The sequence below is a fragment of the Ylistrum balloti genome, unplaced genomic scaffold (genome assembly GCF_031769215.1).
Source record: "Ylistrum balloti isolate Yb309-2 unplaced genomic scaffold, AGI_CSIRO_Ybal_v1 Utg371050, whole genome shotgun sequence".
Taxonomy (NCBI): Eukaryota; Metazoa; Mollusca; class Bivalvia; order Pectinida; family Pectinidae; genus Ylistrum; species Ylistrum balloti.
The window spans coordinates 57,880-75,631 of record NW_026782581.1 but is presented as its reverse complement, the minus strand read 5'-3'; the positions used below and the strand labels follow the sequence as shown (position 1 = coordinate 75,631).

Sequence of the window (17,752 nt, the reverse complement as noted above, 5' to 3'; positions counted from 1 at the left end):
GTCGTATATTACTAAAACCGAATTTCGTATCCATAGCGAAACCCAGTCCTTGTTTGTAAAGTCCAAAAATAAGAGCAGTCTGAAAAGACATTGTGTCCTGAACCAGATCATAGACGACAGGGAAATCCCTTACCTTTGTACTTCTTACATTAAATTGAACCTCTTTTTAACCAAGATATAACTACTTAACCTATCTATCTTATATGTAGGTGTTACATGTTTAAGGGTTTCTCTGTAACCAGTATCAATCCTATCTTTAACTATAACGGGCGAGATTGAGATGATCTGTTATTAAGTAGGCCGTGCTAGGTGTCGACGGCCTTTGTCACAATATTTGCAACAAGATATGCGTAGGGTTTCCTCTCATCATAATCGATGTTAGATTTTCCTATAAAAACTGATGTTTTATACTTTCTTTAGTAATCACGGAATGCTACTCATATAAATAAAACTTTCGTCATCAATGCACATGCATGATCGATCCATTGTAAAGGCTTATGATCACGGTACAATTAAGAATCCATATATATATTTATATACAATGGGGTCATGAAGAATAACGAGAGTCTACAACAGGTCATACATTGCTGTGTTCCTCTACAGAATTTCGTTGTTTTGCCATTTTTTCTCTGAAGTTGATGTAAAGTAACTTGATGAGTTCAGAAGCAATTACATCGTTGGCATTGTTACTAACTGCACGTAAAACAAACACACCATCTTGTTGTAAATAGGATTCAACAAATTTTCTCACGACCTTTTTGTCGAGTTCAGATTTTTTGTACATGTCATTTAATCGTAGATATTTCCGAAGATATGATCGCCGATGTTGAGGAAAGATGACAGAGTAAATGTTTATGACAAATGAAAAAGCCGATAACGCTCCTACCAATACTATCCAAAACCACATGAAGATGAAGATTTTCTCGTTAAAGAGATTGATTGGCAGCACACACTGTACTGTCCATCGTTGCAGATTCGTCATCTGACGAATTTCAAAGTCACACAAGGTCACACGTGGGAAACGTGGAGAGTAAGTCCAATCATCGCCATTGACAAGGTTGCTTAACACCTCAAAACCATAAACATTATAGCTCGTACCCAAAAACGCGTTTAGCAGAAACAGCTGTCCTATAGCATTAGCGAGGTAAAGGAGTTTTACCGCCATCACTGCAGTCACGAGGTAGTTTCCATAGTGACGTCCACACAGGAAGCAACATACCTGGCCAACCCTCTGACGAAATCGGACACACATGCCAGCTCTGTACTGAGTAACCCCTTCAATCCACTGGTCAAGATATTTCACGATATATGACAATTTCTTCTCTCTGTCTTCTGGATTAGCATACTGCGTTTCCTTTGCCAGGGTACACAGTCGATCCAAACTTATACCGGAAGCTGCCGAAAACACTTTGTAGACCATCCGGGGAATTTTGAAGAGAAGCGCCATGGTGAGTAAGATCATTGGTATCCACTGGTAGTAAGTGAGCTCCTTCTGGCGGCGACCTTCGATTTCAACAGGGATCTGATGCTGCATCGGGATGTAGTACGTATTTGACACCCAGCAGACAAAATTTGTATATTCCACCCGATTTTCTGTAAAGTCTGCTGGGCACCAACACTCAATAGGATCCCCCACATACTGGTTAGTACTTACTATAACAGTAAATATTATAAGAATTATCACTGTATAATAGTGACTTAAGCGGTCGATGAAATCATCATCATACACAGACTTCAGTCCTATGGTGTGTCCAACTGTCCCGAGCACGTGGTCGAGCCTGGTGGGCAAAAAACAAAAACATGGCGTTAGAAATTATATATAAGAATTAATATAATCGAGGGCTGTTGGGATGTCATTATCTAACGATGGATATGATACAACAGTAGGACTTTCAGGCAGTTACGACCAGGTCTATTGGGATGTGATTATATAACGATGGATATGATACAACAGTTGGGCTTTCAGGCAGTCACGACCAGATCTATTGAGATGTGATTATATTACAATGAATATGATACAACAGTTGGACTTTCAGGCAGTCACGACCAGATCTATTGGGATGTCATTACCTAACAATGAATATGATGCAACAGTTGGACTTTCAGGCAGTCACGACCAGATCTATTGGGATGTCATTACCTAACAATGAATATGATACAACAGTTGGACTTTCAGGCAGTCACGACCAGGTCTATTGGGATGTGATTATATAACGGTGGATATGATACAACAGTAGGACTTTCAGGCAGTCACGACCAGGTCTATTGGGATGTGATTATATAACAATGAATATGATACAACGGTTTCTATTTTTTCAGATTGCCGTTGATTCTGATTTTTTTTATGTCATATTACCTTTTAAATTCAGAAAAGAAATTGTCATGTTTTTGACTAGCATACAGCTTTGCGAATTAGCTTGTATGATGATACGGCAAATACCAGTAAAATTCATTTCTAGATTTATAATGAACTAAAAAAAATCCATTACAAGTCGCTATTCTCTACAGTGGATATTAGAGATTAGTACGAAAGTAATCGTACTAAAACAAAAATAGAATAGATAAGCTGATTTTGATTACGTCACGATTAAGTACTATATTTACCGAAAGTCGAGTCACCTGCCATATCTGGATTTAAATATTTAAATATTATGTTAAATGCTATTCCTTAAATACAATAATCCCTTCTAAAATTCAATTCATAAAAAACACGTTACCTTGTAGGCAGGTTAAACCATGACGAAGTCAGTAGCAAACTCTTAAAGCAATAAATATCATGCGTTGATAAAGAAATATAAATTACTATATTCCCTTTATTCTCACACATATAAAAAGGATTGTACAAAAGACAATAGTTAGTAGTTCCCTTGAATACAAATATAAAATGATATTCAGTAGAGAAAAAGAAAAAAAATAAATAAGAAAAATCTTAGATGTCAAATAGCTGTCCTTGTGTTTTGATTTGTTAACACTATAACACAAATACCTGTATGCTGATATGTTACTGTAAATGTTATGTTACTGATTTTCAATATTCGCGGTTTTATCATAAAGATTACAACAAGATGTATTATTCTTAAATCTTAAAACAGACACTTTCACTTTCACTATGTCTTTTTTCGAGATTTTATTATATCCTCTGTAGTAGCAAGAAGGCATCTAGAAAATGTTCAAGCGTCTCATCATTTCAAAAATTGTGTACCGTTGTCATTGCTTTTGTCACGGTGAAGAAAACCAAAGTAAATCGCTAGATATTGGATAAAACGACGATCTAAAAGAAAAAAAAGAAAGAAAGAAATGCTCTGGCATACCTTCCATCTATCGCGTCTCAATCAAACAGCAAAACAAATAATGTAATGTTATCCTGCTTAGATGTCCTTGTAAGTTTACGATGGGTAGGTTGTAAACGTTATAGGAGTCATGAATATATATAGCGATTGCATATGGTTGAACTGTTTGAATTTGAGCTTTAATTATACTTTGGTTTAATATATATGTTATATGTCACCTTATATGTTTTTCGTGTATGTCAACCATCTTGTACCAACAGTAGCAAAATACACCAACATGTTAACATAATCATAATCTACAGCGAAATTCAAGAGAAAAAAATACACAATGTACAAAAATATTGATAAAAAAGGTTTCGGAAGAGCAAGCGTCTACTGCTTCATTACATATGCCATGTTAATCTCAGTCGATCCAAGTAAGTAATGCCAGACTCTAAAATGAGAACAAGGTATACAATAACAGAAACATTGGGCAAACTACCGAGTATAAACCACTTCCAGCTTTATATGACCTAAAAATAAAAATATTTCTCGATAAGATCTACCTACCATGCAACCATCTTGTGTGCTTTGTGACAAACGTCAACTTGACACCAGTTTCTGTTCTCGAGTGACGCTTACATGGTCATCATCATCGTGAGATATGATAACGTGTCACCCATTTTGTGTTAAACATAGCTATCTATATTTAGGTTCATCTCGATTATACCTATTAACCCACATGATGTATTATCTATACCAAAAGTTTGATTTAACAATGTCTGATGAAAAGCGGTCAAGTACAGAAGGATTTAATTTTGAACGTTTCGTCGACGAGCCTACTGTTTTAGTGTTATTATGTCATTGATATCAACCTTTTATTCTGACGAGGTATCAAACTTTTAAACAAATAGTTATATTCTACATATAAATAAATATACGATGGCTGCATGACGATTTGCTATTCTCGTTATTTCATGATTCCTCGGTGGAGGGGACATTTTGATCCATAGAATCAGTCATGTTCAATTCATCACTAACATATATATATACTCTATTGTCCTATTTAGAGCACTGGGGTTCAAAACAGGATCATATATGATGTAACAGAACCTAACAGAAAATACATAACAGATGAATTTGACCTATTTTAGTATGCTAGCCAGGTCGGTAAGACATGCCTTAAGCTCTAAGGATGTACAATTGTACGCAACGTACTGCTCTTAATGATGTAAGTGTATACACCAAATTTCAGTGTAGGTAAACAAAAGTCGAGGTTAGTATATGTAGCAAATTTCAATGTACCTCTAAAACTTAATTAGACACATTTATCAAAGTATGGACTTTTATTTAATATCTGCATAAACAAAATACACCCAACTACGAGTATTCCTGTTGCTAAGGTAACTGGGGTTACTTTTCATGTGCTATATGTTGGGACGTTTTGTCAGTAACAGCAAATGAGATTAAAGGCAAAAAATTGGAGCTTTATAAGAGTTCCTGTAGGTAACAAACACCTCATTAAGACTTTGCTGCACTTCTTCGTGAATCTCTACGGATCTACAGGCGTCTGTCTCGGATAATGTACAGCTTCATTATAAAGTGTCAAAGTCAAAGAAAGCTAAAACGGAGTCACTCGGTACGATATATATATAAATAGAGTCTATACACGTCCATATCAGCGGAGGGAAAACACAGAAGTTACTCTTTAGGACACGCCGTAACGTTGACAACCTCGAGGGGCGAATAGGAACAGAAGAACTACTAAGAATTTACAGTCATTTTGATTTTGGTAATTTTGGTAACAAATTTGCTGGGAATGCAAAGAAGGTTTTCGCATATTTGATTCCCTCGCTGTATTGAGGTTAAATAAGGACGCTGAAAAGGCCTCATATATGTCATACTCTTTGGACGAGTTATTTAGTATGCGGTCCGGAATGACGTCATCGTATTTAAAGGTCGTTAAAACTGAATGTATTGCGTTTTTGTACAACAATATAGTCTTGTTGATTTGTGTGTTCCTGTATGACGTCATTATGTTTTTAAGTCGTTAAAACTGTATCTACTGTATTTTTGTATGACAATTTAGTCAATTTGTTAGTTCGGTAAAACTAACTGATGGTCTGTAACAACTACACCTCGTCTTATATTCAAGTTGTTGTTTTGATTGATTGTAAAAACTGGTGTCTGGAACATAAATAATCGTGTGATGATGATGGAGTCTTGAAACTACCCCGTGGTGACCAGTAAAACCACTGTGATAATTGACCTTAAGACTACCGTGTGGCCTTGCATGCCCTGTTTATGATAATTAGCAATCAAATACTACTTTGTGATTTCATTTGCTATTATTTCTTTGTGTAGTTATTAAAATACATTACGATTTCACTATGTCCATGTATTAGATAGAGTTAAAACTACAATGAGAGGCTACCTCGAAATAAGCGATGTGTTTAATATATCGAACTGTGTACTCGAGTTAGGAATATAAATAATTATCTACGTAGAAAGCAGTGTGTGTTCTTCTAAGTAGTACAATAAGATGGCTTGACTACAGCCATCTGTTAACACTAAGGTAATGAATGTGGTTTTCACACCAGAAACTGATAACACCTGGCTCTCTTGTGGACTCATGTTTGTAATCTATTTATAGTGTTTTCATAATATTGCGTGTGAAGCGGCTGACATCGCGTTACTACCCTTGGTTATTCCTTGCTTGTTCATAACAAATATGTTAGGTAGAGATGTAGTCTTTCTGTCACTATCAACTGATGTGGTTTAAAAAAATCGTTATCTTTGCCTATTTTTCTATATCAAGCAGATACGTAACTTTGTACCAATGTTGCCTGTAGTCTATTTCAGGTAAAGCATCATTATGGAAAAACCCAAGAAAGTTTATTGTATGTGATCACGTGATTTGTTGGGGACTTTCTGGTTATTTATGGTGACAGGTAACCTACCAAATACTTTCACCATGTACTTAGTTGTAGCCTAGTAACAAATCCATTGTGTAATGTGATATTTTGTATTAGCTTTACATCTTCTGTGTTGCAGGCCTTATTTTTAGATGAGAAGGAAAATCCTGTAAGAAGATAGTTTGTTAGATAAATAAATGAATTGTTCAGAAAATAGTGCGCACATTTTCATCATGATATATGCATGGTATACAATGCACTGTATTCTCTCTTTAGCTTTGTGCCAAAAGCATGGATTGCAATGAAAATCCATATACTAAAGTTAGGAAGGGCATGGATTAAAAATCAATGTTCAAAAATATTTTCGTTGAGGTTAGTCATGATATCCGAATCCAAGAAACTCCCAACTCACGTTTAAAGTACTGAGAAAACTACTAAACAGAGTTAACAGCACACCCGTCGCCCTGTCCACAAACTGACAACAAAGTTATAAGGACGAATTTGTATAGAAAGATTTATAACCCTCCTATCCTTGGTGCTATGATTAGCTGGTTCAACATTTCCGAGGTCACTGAGGTTGTGATATGATTCACTAGTGCTGGTTTCGTTCATCACTAACTGATAAAGTTCCAAGAAAATACGATCAAAAAGTTGCACCTTGACCGGAAATGATTATAGGACATCAATAATCGAGGAACATAAACAAGTGCGTGTATGCTATCAGAGAAGGGTCGTTAGATGTAATCATGAAAAAAAAAAAAAAAAAAATGAAATTTAGAGTTCGCCCTTTGTCAATCTAAGATAACTGTAAACTATTGATATTGACGATATGAAAGATTTTTAATCAGTATTGACAACCGAAAAGTACTTTTCAGTACAAATTTATAATCAGTAGAGCCAGCCAATAAATCAGCATATCATATATTTTTAGGGGTTGTTTGTGATGTTAAGGCTCTAGATTTTGAAACTTCGGGTGTGACTTATCAAAGATCCGAACATGAAGAGAAAATTTACAATTACAACAAAAATGAATAATGTTGAACATTCAGAATCAATAGTAAATCAGTTTGAAGTGCCAAGTTAGTGAGAATTCAAAAAGAATAAAATGTAATGCCGAAGTTAAGAGGAACGCAACACGAGCATTAATTGTACATTATCCTATAGTTATCCTTCACAGTACTGGTTGATTTCTTTACAATTCTTCTTATAATTAAATGATGAGACGAGACTATGTTTACTGAGTTAGTTAACAAATTACTATCTCTGGCAAAAGTCACCCAGCGATGAAATGAAAGGAAATATAATTAGTTGTGGCTTGCACTCTAACGCCATGGTAACAGAGGTTATTTTTTCACAATCGTTTGTGGTTCTTTTTTGACATTCACATCTATCTATTTCAATGGTGGTATTTGCTGGCCACAAAAGACCTTCGTGAGTATATGTGTAACATTAGGACTAGGTGAATGAACATGTTTGTTGTATAGGTGTTTAGGGAACCTGACTTTAAAGAGTTTCTTGCAATAATTACTAAATCGTTATTTTCTCTGGATACACCGTCTCAGTATTCTTTTATGATCTTTTATCATGCGGTTTGTGTTCTCCTCAGCCCTCTTACTTATCAACAAATATAATTTATATACTTGTGTGTTCTTATCAATGTATGTACAAATTGAAATTATATTTTACATTGCAGTTACGTTATGAAACCGACAAGATCCGCTGTAATTTGTGTGTAACTTGTGGTTCGTGCACTCTATAGAGGCAATTTAGTAAGAAGTGTGTGTTAAGATATTTACGGAAACTTAACAAAAACTTAAATTTACGAGGTTTTAATATCAATTCTAAATAAAGACACAGCCAAGAGTGATAAAACGTTGGATGACATCATCTAAAAATAGCTACATTTCATAGTTACCTTATCTATTTATATCGCCATGTAAACGACGTGTAAACAAGGAAATACCATGAAGATAAACGATATCAAGAATACATTTCTTATCATAAAATGTTCACAGAGGCCATTCAACAACAATGGCTTTCAGTATATTGTTCTGGCAATCAAACGTAGGCTGGGAAGGCTGTGATATACTTGTAAGTGATATAGTTTTAGATGTTACATTGGGCTCAATATATAAACAGGTAATTTTCAATGCCGTTGTTTTATTTAGTGACAGTTCACTACACTCTACACATTTTGTTTTTATCATACAATGAAATTGAAGTGAAATGTATATCCCTCCAACTGCAGTGTTTTTATCTGGTTAATAATAAACAGTATGAGTATATTTGATAAGTGTGGTGCGCTTTCAGGGAGGGTCACTAGTTTACAATGCCGAGACATGTGCTTAGTTAGAAACAAAAGTGTCTTTTTTTAATCTTCACTAATTTGTAACATATTTCTTCTCTTAATTGTCAATGTATTCCGTACACCTGACAGGTGCTCAGGACGTTGTGATATCACAGTGCCCTATATATTGTTGTGTCTGTTCTGTAGGAGCATTAGATGGTTTTGACTGACGTCAGATATTACCTTTTGTAATGGTTCATCGACATGTCATATCAAACTTAAGTTAGATGTATTGAACTGTATTGAATATAAATAAAACAGATCATGTGATTGGTCAGATTGTTCCGCCAGGGGGAGATAAGTCCTTTTAATTATTTGTTACTTGGTTTACACTAATATATCTTAGTCACGGAACACATGTCCGATGAACCTGGCCGTTATCGATGGTTTTCGACCTCATCATTTAAATAGATACAAAATTATCTGTAATTATTTTAAAGCATTGCTTTGCCATTAGTAAGCAAACAAGTTGGCTAGATTGAAAATTTTCTGTGATCAGGTTTTGTGTATTTCTTACTTAATCACTTATTGTATTCAATTACGATATTTAAACCAGACGAATTATTTGTATACATATAGTAACAAAAAACCGATATAAATGGGTTTTATGTTTGATCTCCCTGTCTGTAAGGGTTTTGTGATGTACGTATGTATAATCGTACAGTTTCATCAAAATGATGGTTCTCTGTAATGTCTGTATTTCAATCTGTTGTTGATAGATATACGATGATGTTGCGGATGGAACTTAATTTAGACAAATGCATTGTAAATACATTGCAAATATCATCAACAAAGAAATCTTATTCGTTTTTACGTGAAGCTACTTATAAACCGCGACAGCTTAAACTATATATAAAAATATCTGTACACTTGTGTACATACAATATCTAACCTACTTGTACCGCCAGCTCTGTAAATCAGATAGTGTTAAACTCAACATAAAATGTTCAAAGGACCAAATGTAATTGACTAGAATATCACAAAATGCCCTACATCGTGACCTGATCATCCTCGATAAAACCTGTCGGGATCTCCAAGTGACCTGATTCAAAGATCAACAAAACTATACAATGGGTCAGGTACCAAGCTTTACTCAATAAAACATTACAATGTCTGACTCTACAAACTATTTGTTTACATTTATCAATCTTAGATATTTATAAAGTTTAAAGGACGTTTGTATCGAAAATATTGATTCTGTTACAGGGACAATAGCTTAAAATACTGTTAATGAGATCTTATTCCATAAGTGAAGTACTTAATTTCTACATCAACAGAGACTTATGAAACCTATACTACAAACACCGTTAACATTTTGACATGGCCTTCCATTACAGATCAATCTGAAATTATATTTTATAAGATGGGTGACGTCAAGTAATGTATTAGATACTTAAGCTGCTGTGATCGATTCTTGACCAAGGTAATCGATTCTGTGTGTTAGTATAAATTCTAGATCGATGTCAAAGTTATGATCATCGGTAGTCGTCAGCGTGTTAGAAACTCATACGTGTGTCTGGTGTTTTTTTTTTATTTGTTGTTAACTTTGTTCTTATTTAAGAACATGACATTTCTTTCTCGGATTAACAAAGGTTACATGACGTGTGTCGTAGATGAAGCAGAAGCTTACCTTTTCGGAACACCTGGTCTTATCATTTTATCTTTCTGGGTGTCTCATTGTAAATATATCTTTTGCTAATGATTTGTATTTGTTTGATAGATTTTTAGAGTTAATGAGGATTTTGTTGATCAGTCCCTAATTTGCTTATTGTTACTTAGGACAGCATTTGAAAAATTCGGATACCGTAAAAATAATCTTCTATATTGAAAGCTTATTCAGAGAGGAAATCTCTTAATAGTAAACATCAACACAACTTTATAGACCATACACACTTATAGAATTAACATTTTGTTTTATACAGAAACGGTATAATTTGTTGACGAACATGACGGGGAAAATGATTAACTGTCAAAAAGATCTCGTTTAGAAATATTCTGTTTTCTTATGCGATATAAAGTGGGGTACGTTTGGTACTCTTTAGTTTGTAAGCTTTGTTGTTGTATACATTGTTCTCATTTCAGAACGTGACATTACTTTGTTGGATTGACGGTGCCGTCGATAAAGATGGCGTTCATTCACTAGGCACTTGTTCTGAAGTTTCCATCTAAATCTTTCTTTTGTTCATATGTTGTCAAAGTTTTACAAAATATGAGTTTGGGTTATGATTATGGTGACATATTGGTTTTTCTTGTTGTGTTAAAAACATTTTCTACAAGCTTCTCATCATAGTAAACATTCGATTCGCGGTAATTACGGCTCCGCAAAAAATCAGCTATGGGCAGTAATTGTAAAGGACTACTAGTTCTGACAGGTTCCACGACCTGGGATAAGGACATATTTTCTCTACAGATCAGCTCTACTGAATAGCGATGTTATCATAAAGGGTTATTATCTGGCACTGAAATCGTGTATTCATTTGGTGTCCGTGTAGTATATGGTTAAGTATAAGTAAAAGCGATATTTAAAAGTAAGTTGTTAAGTAAATACAGCTTACAGAAAGTACGTGACTGGCTTTTGTGTCAGGTGTAGACAATTATAAACCCTGCAGAACCTAGTGTGTTTCTTTATAAAACCTTTCCAGGTTACTAAATGTCAACTACCACTTGCTATTAAAATTTGACTGAACAGATTAAAATTTCGAAATATTAGCACTTTGTCAAATCTGTGAAACATACAAGGTTATTCACCACTTGTCGAAATAACATGGATTGTAAATCCCAAACATTGTGGTCTTTTTGATTTTCTTTTCTTTTTTGTTTAGATTTAAGACACCCTCGACTGCGATATCAATGCGGTATGACATAGCGCAATTAGTCCAACCTCAATAGGAAGAAAGGTCATATTACACGGGGACTTTGTAATGGGAAGGCTTATAACGAAAAACACTTATAATAGTTCTAAAGGATGTTTTTAAATGGGCCATAGTTTATTCAATACGTAGAAATTTGAGAAGCAGCATTAATGTCCATTCATTCTTTGACAGAAAGTATAAATGCCGAAAAAAAGAAAAACTTGACAGGGACTAATATACAGATTTAAAGTTTTTATTCTGGTATAATTATTCAAATCGTCTTCTACCTGACCTTAAACATATACATTATTTCAATAAAATTGTATTTAATGGCGCGTCCTGCGTATTAATGCACTAAAAAAATATGTAACTAAAGCGTTTATGACAAATAATTTTGAAATTAATCAGGTGTAAAGCAAGTGTACGGAGTATATACCTTCATGTTTATTTCCATATACATGTTAAGTGTAACTCTACTCACACGACCGTGTAAGGTAATGAACTACATTTGTAGCTAATTACGTCTCCGTATGTAGTGTGTTTCTACCCGCGAAACAATGGTCGTTATATGTGTCACAATGGACGATACCGGCTAAACAAAGATAGGTAGCCGTACAATACCTAATTGGTCTTATCACCGCCATCATTTAAACAGCCGGTGGAATAGACTCCGTAATTAAATAGGCGTAGACGAATTCTGTTCAATATGTTGCTCATGTAGTTTATTCCGGATACCAAAATAAGTTTTAATTGAAAAAAATCGGTTACACACTTTCACAATCATAGTAATGATATTTTACATATCAAGGTATTATCAATGAACTTGTATACACAATATACTATATCAGAAACTAGAGAGGACAATGGGAGTTCTACACATGTGATATAAAAATCACCTTAATTAGTACCGGCTTCTTTAAAAATATATTGAATATAAAATATCACTTTTATCGTAATTGTATTAGCAGAGTGTAAAATATGTTTGAATATGAAAGTCAGAATCCACGTGTGAAAAGATGATAAATAATCATTTATTTTTCCATAATTTGTTACACCCTTGTATAATCTATTTTATTCGGCTGTTGTCCTAATCATTACTTTTCCCTCTAAATCTGATTTTCAATCCCGATTACTCCGTCCACCCGCAGGATGAACGGTGTCCGAAAAATGAGATATTACTCATCCTTTTTATATAGACAAGCGTATTTAATATTTTGTTTAAAATAGGTTAATAAGTAGATCTGTTATATTTCGAAATATATTTGGAATGGGTATAATATTAATCATAGCATATAATGCGTTCATCGATATTAATGGTGATTTCGTATTAATGGCTTAGACAACGGCTTGTATGTTTTTGGCAGTATATTTTATATAGATGAAACAAAACACATGGTGATTCTTTTTCTTCTGTAATAAACCCATTGTTTAAAAAGAAAAAATATCCCCATAATCCCACATGCCTACAAACTTAGAGACGGTTTTGATGCAATGGTTTTCTCTCTGATCGACGTGAGGTAATTTTTAAATTTGATTTTCTATCTATGATGTGAAGGTCAGCCTTATTTAAAATGTTTATTTGTCTCTCCATTGGGCTCTTTGTCTTCTCTCATTTCTTGATATTTAAGAATGTGTCAATTACTTAGATTTGACCTAATCAAGGTATGTTCATTGGGTTGCCATAAAACTTTTCTTGTTTCACACACCTTATTTTCATTTTTATCGTGTTTGAATGTATATTTAGCATTGTTCATATTTTATTTTATTTTGGTTAGGTTCTAAATTTAATGTTGGTGTATGTAACAATAAGCGTAATACTTACATGTATCTATAGTCAGCACGGATTGAGAAATTAAATGTTTGGAAATATCGTCTCCATTACGTTTTACAAACCTCGTAATTTTAACCGCGTCGACAAGTTAATGACATACAAACCATCTTAAATATCGAGAAATGGTCAGAAAGAAGGGACAGGGTGTTAACCTTATCACCTCAGTCCATGTAAGAAAACCGAAAACTTGTACAAGTTGTACAACAGACACAAATGAACAGCACCATTTAATACAAATTTGGATAAAATAAAGTAGAGTCAAACAATGAATTAAACTGAAGTTCAACTAGTTATGGGATAACTTATTTTACTCTTGTTTTTTCTGAAGCAAAGAAATTGTTTAAGGCTGATTAATAAGTGATAATGTCGATCTTCGTTTATTTATGGATTCTGTGTTTTATCGTGGAGTTACAATGCTGGTATTCCTGTAACCCTCCAATTCTACACCTGGTATCTGTTAAACATCTATACCAAATCTTGTCTTCATTCTTATTTTATTTATCTCTACTCTGTCTATGCAATAAATATTTTTGTAACACACGTAAAATAACATGTGGAATTACACTTATTCCTATTTACTATGTAAATAAATACCAAAACTTTTTATTTGTACGTTTTTGTATGGTTAAGAGTCTATAAGGGGCTATATTTTTTGTAAATAAAGGAAACACATACTGACAGACAGATGGTTACAGCAGTACACGTGATATAGAGAAAACACGTGGAAATGTTTAGTATATGTCTTTTTGAAGATTGTGGAACTCAAAATGAAGTGAAAATATTGTTTGTCTAGAAGGATGTAACTTGTTCGCAACAATGATAGTCGGTTGGTGCTTTTGTTTTTATGGCAGGGTATACTTTTAGTACCTGGTAACTACCTCGCTGAACAACTAGCGGGGTCCCGTCAAATGCTGTCCAGAGAAAACAAGGGTTAAGTGTTTTGTCTAAGGACAGAACAGCAGATACCGGTTCATTTCTCAGCTTCCTGAGAAACAAACCGCCACAAACTGAGAACTTCGATTCATATGCCTCGGACCTTCACTTGAGGTTACGGAGGCAAGCGCTCTTTCCGACGGTTGGTGCTTCAACACAACGAGATCCAAGGACATAATTTGATAAAAGTGATAACATTCGTGATTAATTGTTAATTGGTAAATACACCCATCTTTTCCTAATGTAGCCTTGCTGTAATACGTCTTTTCAATCGTATGTAACTAAAAAAGATACAAGAACTAAGTTCTAACTTTCTGTGATTTATAAAAATACCATTGATGATTCTGGTCAAAACATGTTTCAGGAAATTTAGCAAAGTCTGTTGGGTGTACTACTACCACTTTAGAAGTCGTGAAGCGCTGAGTATCAAAACACTCTTATATGCAGTCTCCATGAAAACAGGCTCTCGGCACTTACAAATTTATACGGCAGAAAATGTTGCTCTAGTTTATTTAAAGACGGGTAGTTATAGAAACATATTGTTAGTATCACATATTCTTAATTTTCAATTTTACACCTTTCCACAACAACTTGTAGCATTTATTTTATAATGTTGCTTGGCAACAGGATTTAGACAGCTTTGTCTCAGATGGTTTGCAGAGTTTGGATAAAACAGAACATGTCTTTGTTCTTTAATGCTTTATAGACTGTTTGGGCAGGTACACTAACACAATTAATCTTTACTTATACAAACAAATAAAAACATGTAAAGTATTTACTGGTGTTTTCATTTATTTTCCTGGTTTTTACCAATGTTTCAGAAGTTTTAATTGTGCTTCTGTTTTGTTTTTTTTCCTTTTCGTTCTTGCATCTATACTAGCTAATTCATAACACATGCACGTGTACATTTTGAACTTCATACTGTAACATGCTGTTTCTTCTATGCGTTGCCTACATAAAGCTAACCTATGGCTGTATCTACACACAAATTGTTGTAGAAATGTATCAGAAATGCTTGGCTAATATTCGGTATCACTGACGAGTCAGAAAAGGATGAAACAGCTGTATGATGCTGTTTGATTATTTATTTGCCCTATTGTATCTGATACTGAATTCGTAAGTGCTTCTCACTGGTGTCCTTTTGTACAATCTTTATTATAGCCAACACGCAATGAATTGATGTTAAGGTGTTAATAAATGTAACATTAATGTAAGACTGAATCTGGTTATCCCATACAATGATATATTACAGCTTTGTCAAAACGTATTACAGGAGAGTAGAATATTAATATCATAGAATATACTGTTGGAAGTGAATATAAAACCATACATAAATAAATCGGTAATTTGATATTTATTACCTCTGACATAAATGAGGAAATATCTATATCTTGAATTTTCTTAGTGGTTGTGTCTAAGGGAGATAGCTTTTTTACGTAACACTTATAAAATATATAATTAAGGGTATATGCTATATTACGAAATGTATTAAAATGGGTATGTATGTGAAGTAAATGTTATATCATGTTAGATAACTTAAAGATAAACTAATGCTCACAACGTTTCGTCATCCACAGTAATAAAGAATATGTTTATAGATATGAAAACGGGAAGTATTTTTTTTAGAATATGAAACTAAATCCTATAAGATAGCATTTTAACTTAAAAATTATGAGTAGCTGTGGGGCACGTCTTGATATCTTTACAAGAGGGTTATCTATCACGGCACGGGGTACACATTATGACTTGTTCTGATGTGAATACACCACCAATGCGTAATGCTTATCTCACGAGTGAGTGTTGCGGTGGAAAATTATTTTCAGAGAACGTCAGTCTTTTCCATCATCCTGGGTGTTATTAGCAATTACATTACAGGCTCTGTACACTTAATTGGTCTACACACTATGGAACTTTCCCCTATACAAGTATGTCAGTGGATTTTTCACGTTCTCATTCGTGAAACATGATCTTGTCAGAAACATGCAGTGGAAAGACATCTGGCCGAGATATTCTGTACTTGTGGAGTCCCCAGAACTCACCAGGGGGTCAAACGACTTACCAGGGGGTCAAACGACTCCAAGCAGAAACAGCTTCATATATACAAGTTAACATTTTTACTGCCAGGAATATTAAAAGTTGGGCATTGATTTATTTGTCCACGTATTAATAGACTCAAAAGTTCGTAAAATGACAAGAATTCTGAACATGGATGGGCATTTTGTGCATAGTAGTTAGAAAGTATAAGATATCAATTAATATTGTAGGAAGATGATAAAGCATTAGGTTTATAGTTTCTATACGTGTTGGTATCACAGATATGTCATACTTGAATATAAGCTGTAAGTTTTATGCAGAGTATTCTTAAACAGACCCCGAGTCGCGTGGCACCCATTAGAAACACACGAGCGTGCAGTTTATTAGCAAGATAACAGAATTTGTTACCGACAAGAGCTAGGGGTTACCATAACGTAATTTAAAGTTGATTTGTTACCAAATGTTATATAATATATACTTCGAACAAGTTTATTAGTACGGTGTGAGTTTGTTTATGTTGACGTCTTATTCAAAATAATAATTAATAAAACAGTTTAAGCGTTCATGCTCTGTTGGATAGAAGCTGTTTTAAAAACATGTATTTTAAATGAAAAATAAACCAATTAAAAACACGCGAATGTTGTGTGTTCTGTATTAAGTACAGTAATTTTCATTCCTCATAACTGATGCTAGGTTTAAATATCGTACGGAGAACGACAATGAAAAAAAAAATAGCATAGTATGTTTGCAGTTCACATGAGTCTGTGTAACAATCACGGAACATGATAAGTAAACACAGGGTTAGGTACGGAAGGGTTAGTAAATACACTCGTTTTGTTAGTATTGTCCACTATTGGTCACTTTTTGACCATATACGTACCAGTCAAACACTGTCATAGAACTGCCAGTCTCCACACAGAGTCCATTTCCCATGTTGGCTGGTTTGGCTTGGAACCACCACCAAATCCAAAAATATCAAAACTCTGGAAGACCAAGAGTTACACCGAACTCTCAAAACGTTATCAATTAAGGATTAGAAACTGGCGATCCTTATGGAGAAGTACAAACAATTAACGAAGAATTACTTTTCTTTGCTTTCGTCGGATAATTGTTTCACGGTGTAAAAAAATCCAAGAATTCGTTTCAGAGCTAACCAGGAGCTGGTGCCTGGCCGGCCATGTTGGAATAGAACGGTGCTTGTTTCGCGAGTCGTAGCACTGGTATGGGCCTGTCTGTATAATAGCTGTCACAGAACTCACAAAGGCAACCCGTATACCCAGTATATACTTACGGTAATTTGGAAACAAGCCAAACTCTTTATATTATTTTTTATAAGTTTGTCAATTTAAAATCCGTCAGCTTGTGCCCTTTAAAAGACTAAGGGATTTACACGGTTCGGGGAGCGTCTATTGAGAACAATTGAACAGGCGTCATAGTATTGAAGAGCGTATACATACTTGAAATGTCACCCCTGCTTTAACTCCGAGCTCTCGCGAGTATATAATATATACTTGTACAACATTTGATCTTGAATCTGATGATATTAAAGGCTTCTTCAATTTAAAACTCCC

At 34.3% G+C, this 17,752-nt stretch overlaps 1 protein-coding gene across 1 annotated transcript; it reads right to left on the bottom strand.

Annotated features, from left to right (window-relative positions):
* Nucleotides 1–511: 511 nt before the first annotated feature.
* On the bottom strand, nucleotides 512–17,172 carry LOC132560342 (innexin unc-9-like). The gene is made up of 2 exons (XM_060225014.1): nucleotides 17,062–17,172; nucleotides 512–1,778 (listed from the first exon to the last, which is right to left on the bottom strand). Exons 1-2 carry the CDS (start codon nucleotides 17,112–17,114, stop codon nucleotides 578–580), a joined length of 1,254 nt encoding a protein of 417 aa, XP_060080997.1. The 5' UTR covers nucleotides 17,115–17,172; the 3' UTR covers nucleotides 512–577.
* Between the last annotated feature and the right edge of the window lie 580 nt (nucleotides 17,173–17,752).

Bases quoted from the DNA above. Each gene is read 5' to 3' on its own strand.
- LOC132560342 (XM_060225014.1), bottom strand. From the start codon at position 17,114: ATGGGAAATGGACTCTGTGTGGAGACTGGCAGTTCTATGACAGTGTTT. The intron at 1,779-17,061 runs GTACGTATATGG...TTTGCCCACCAG, and splicing joins TCTATGACAGTGTTTGACTG to GCTCGACCACGTGCTCGGGA.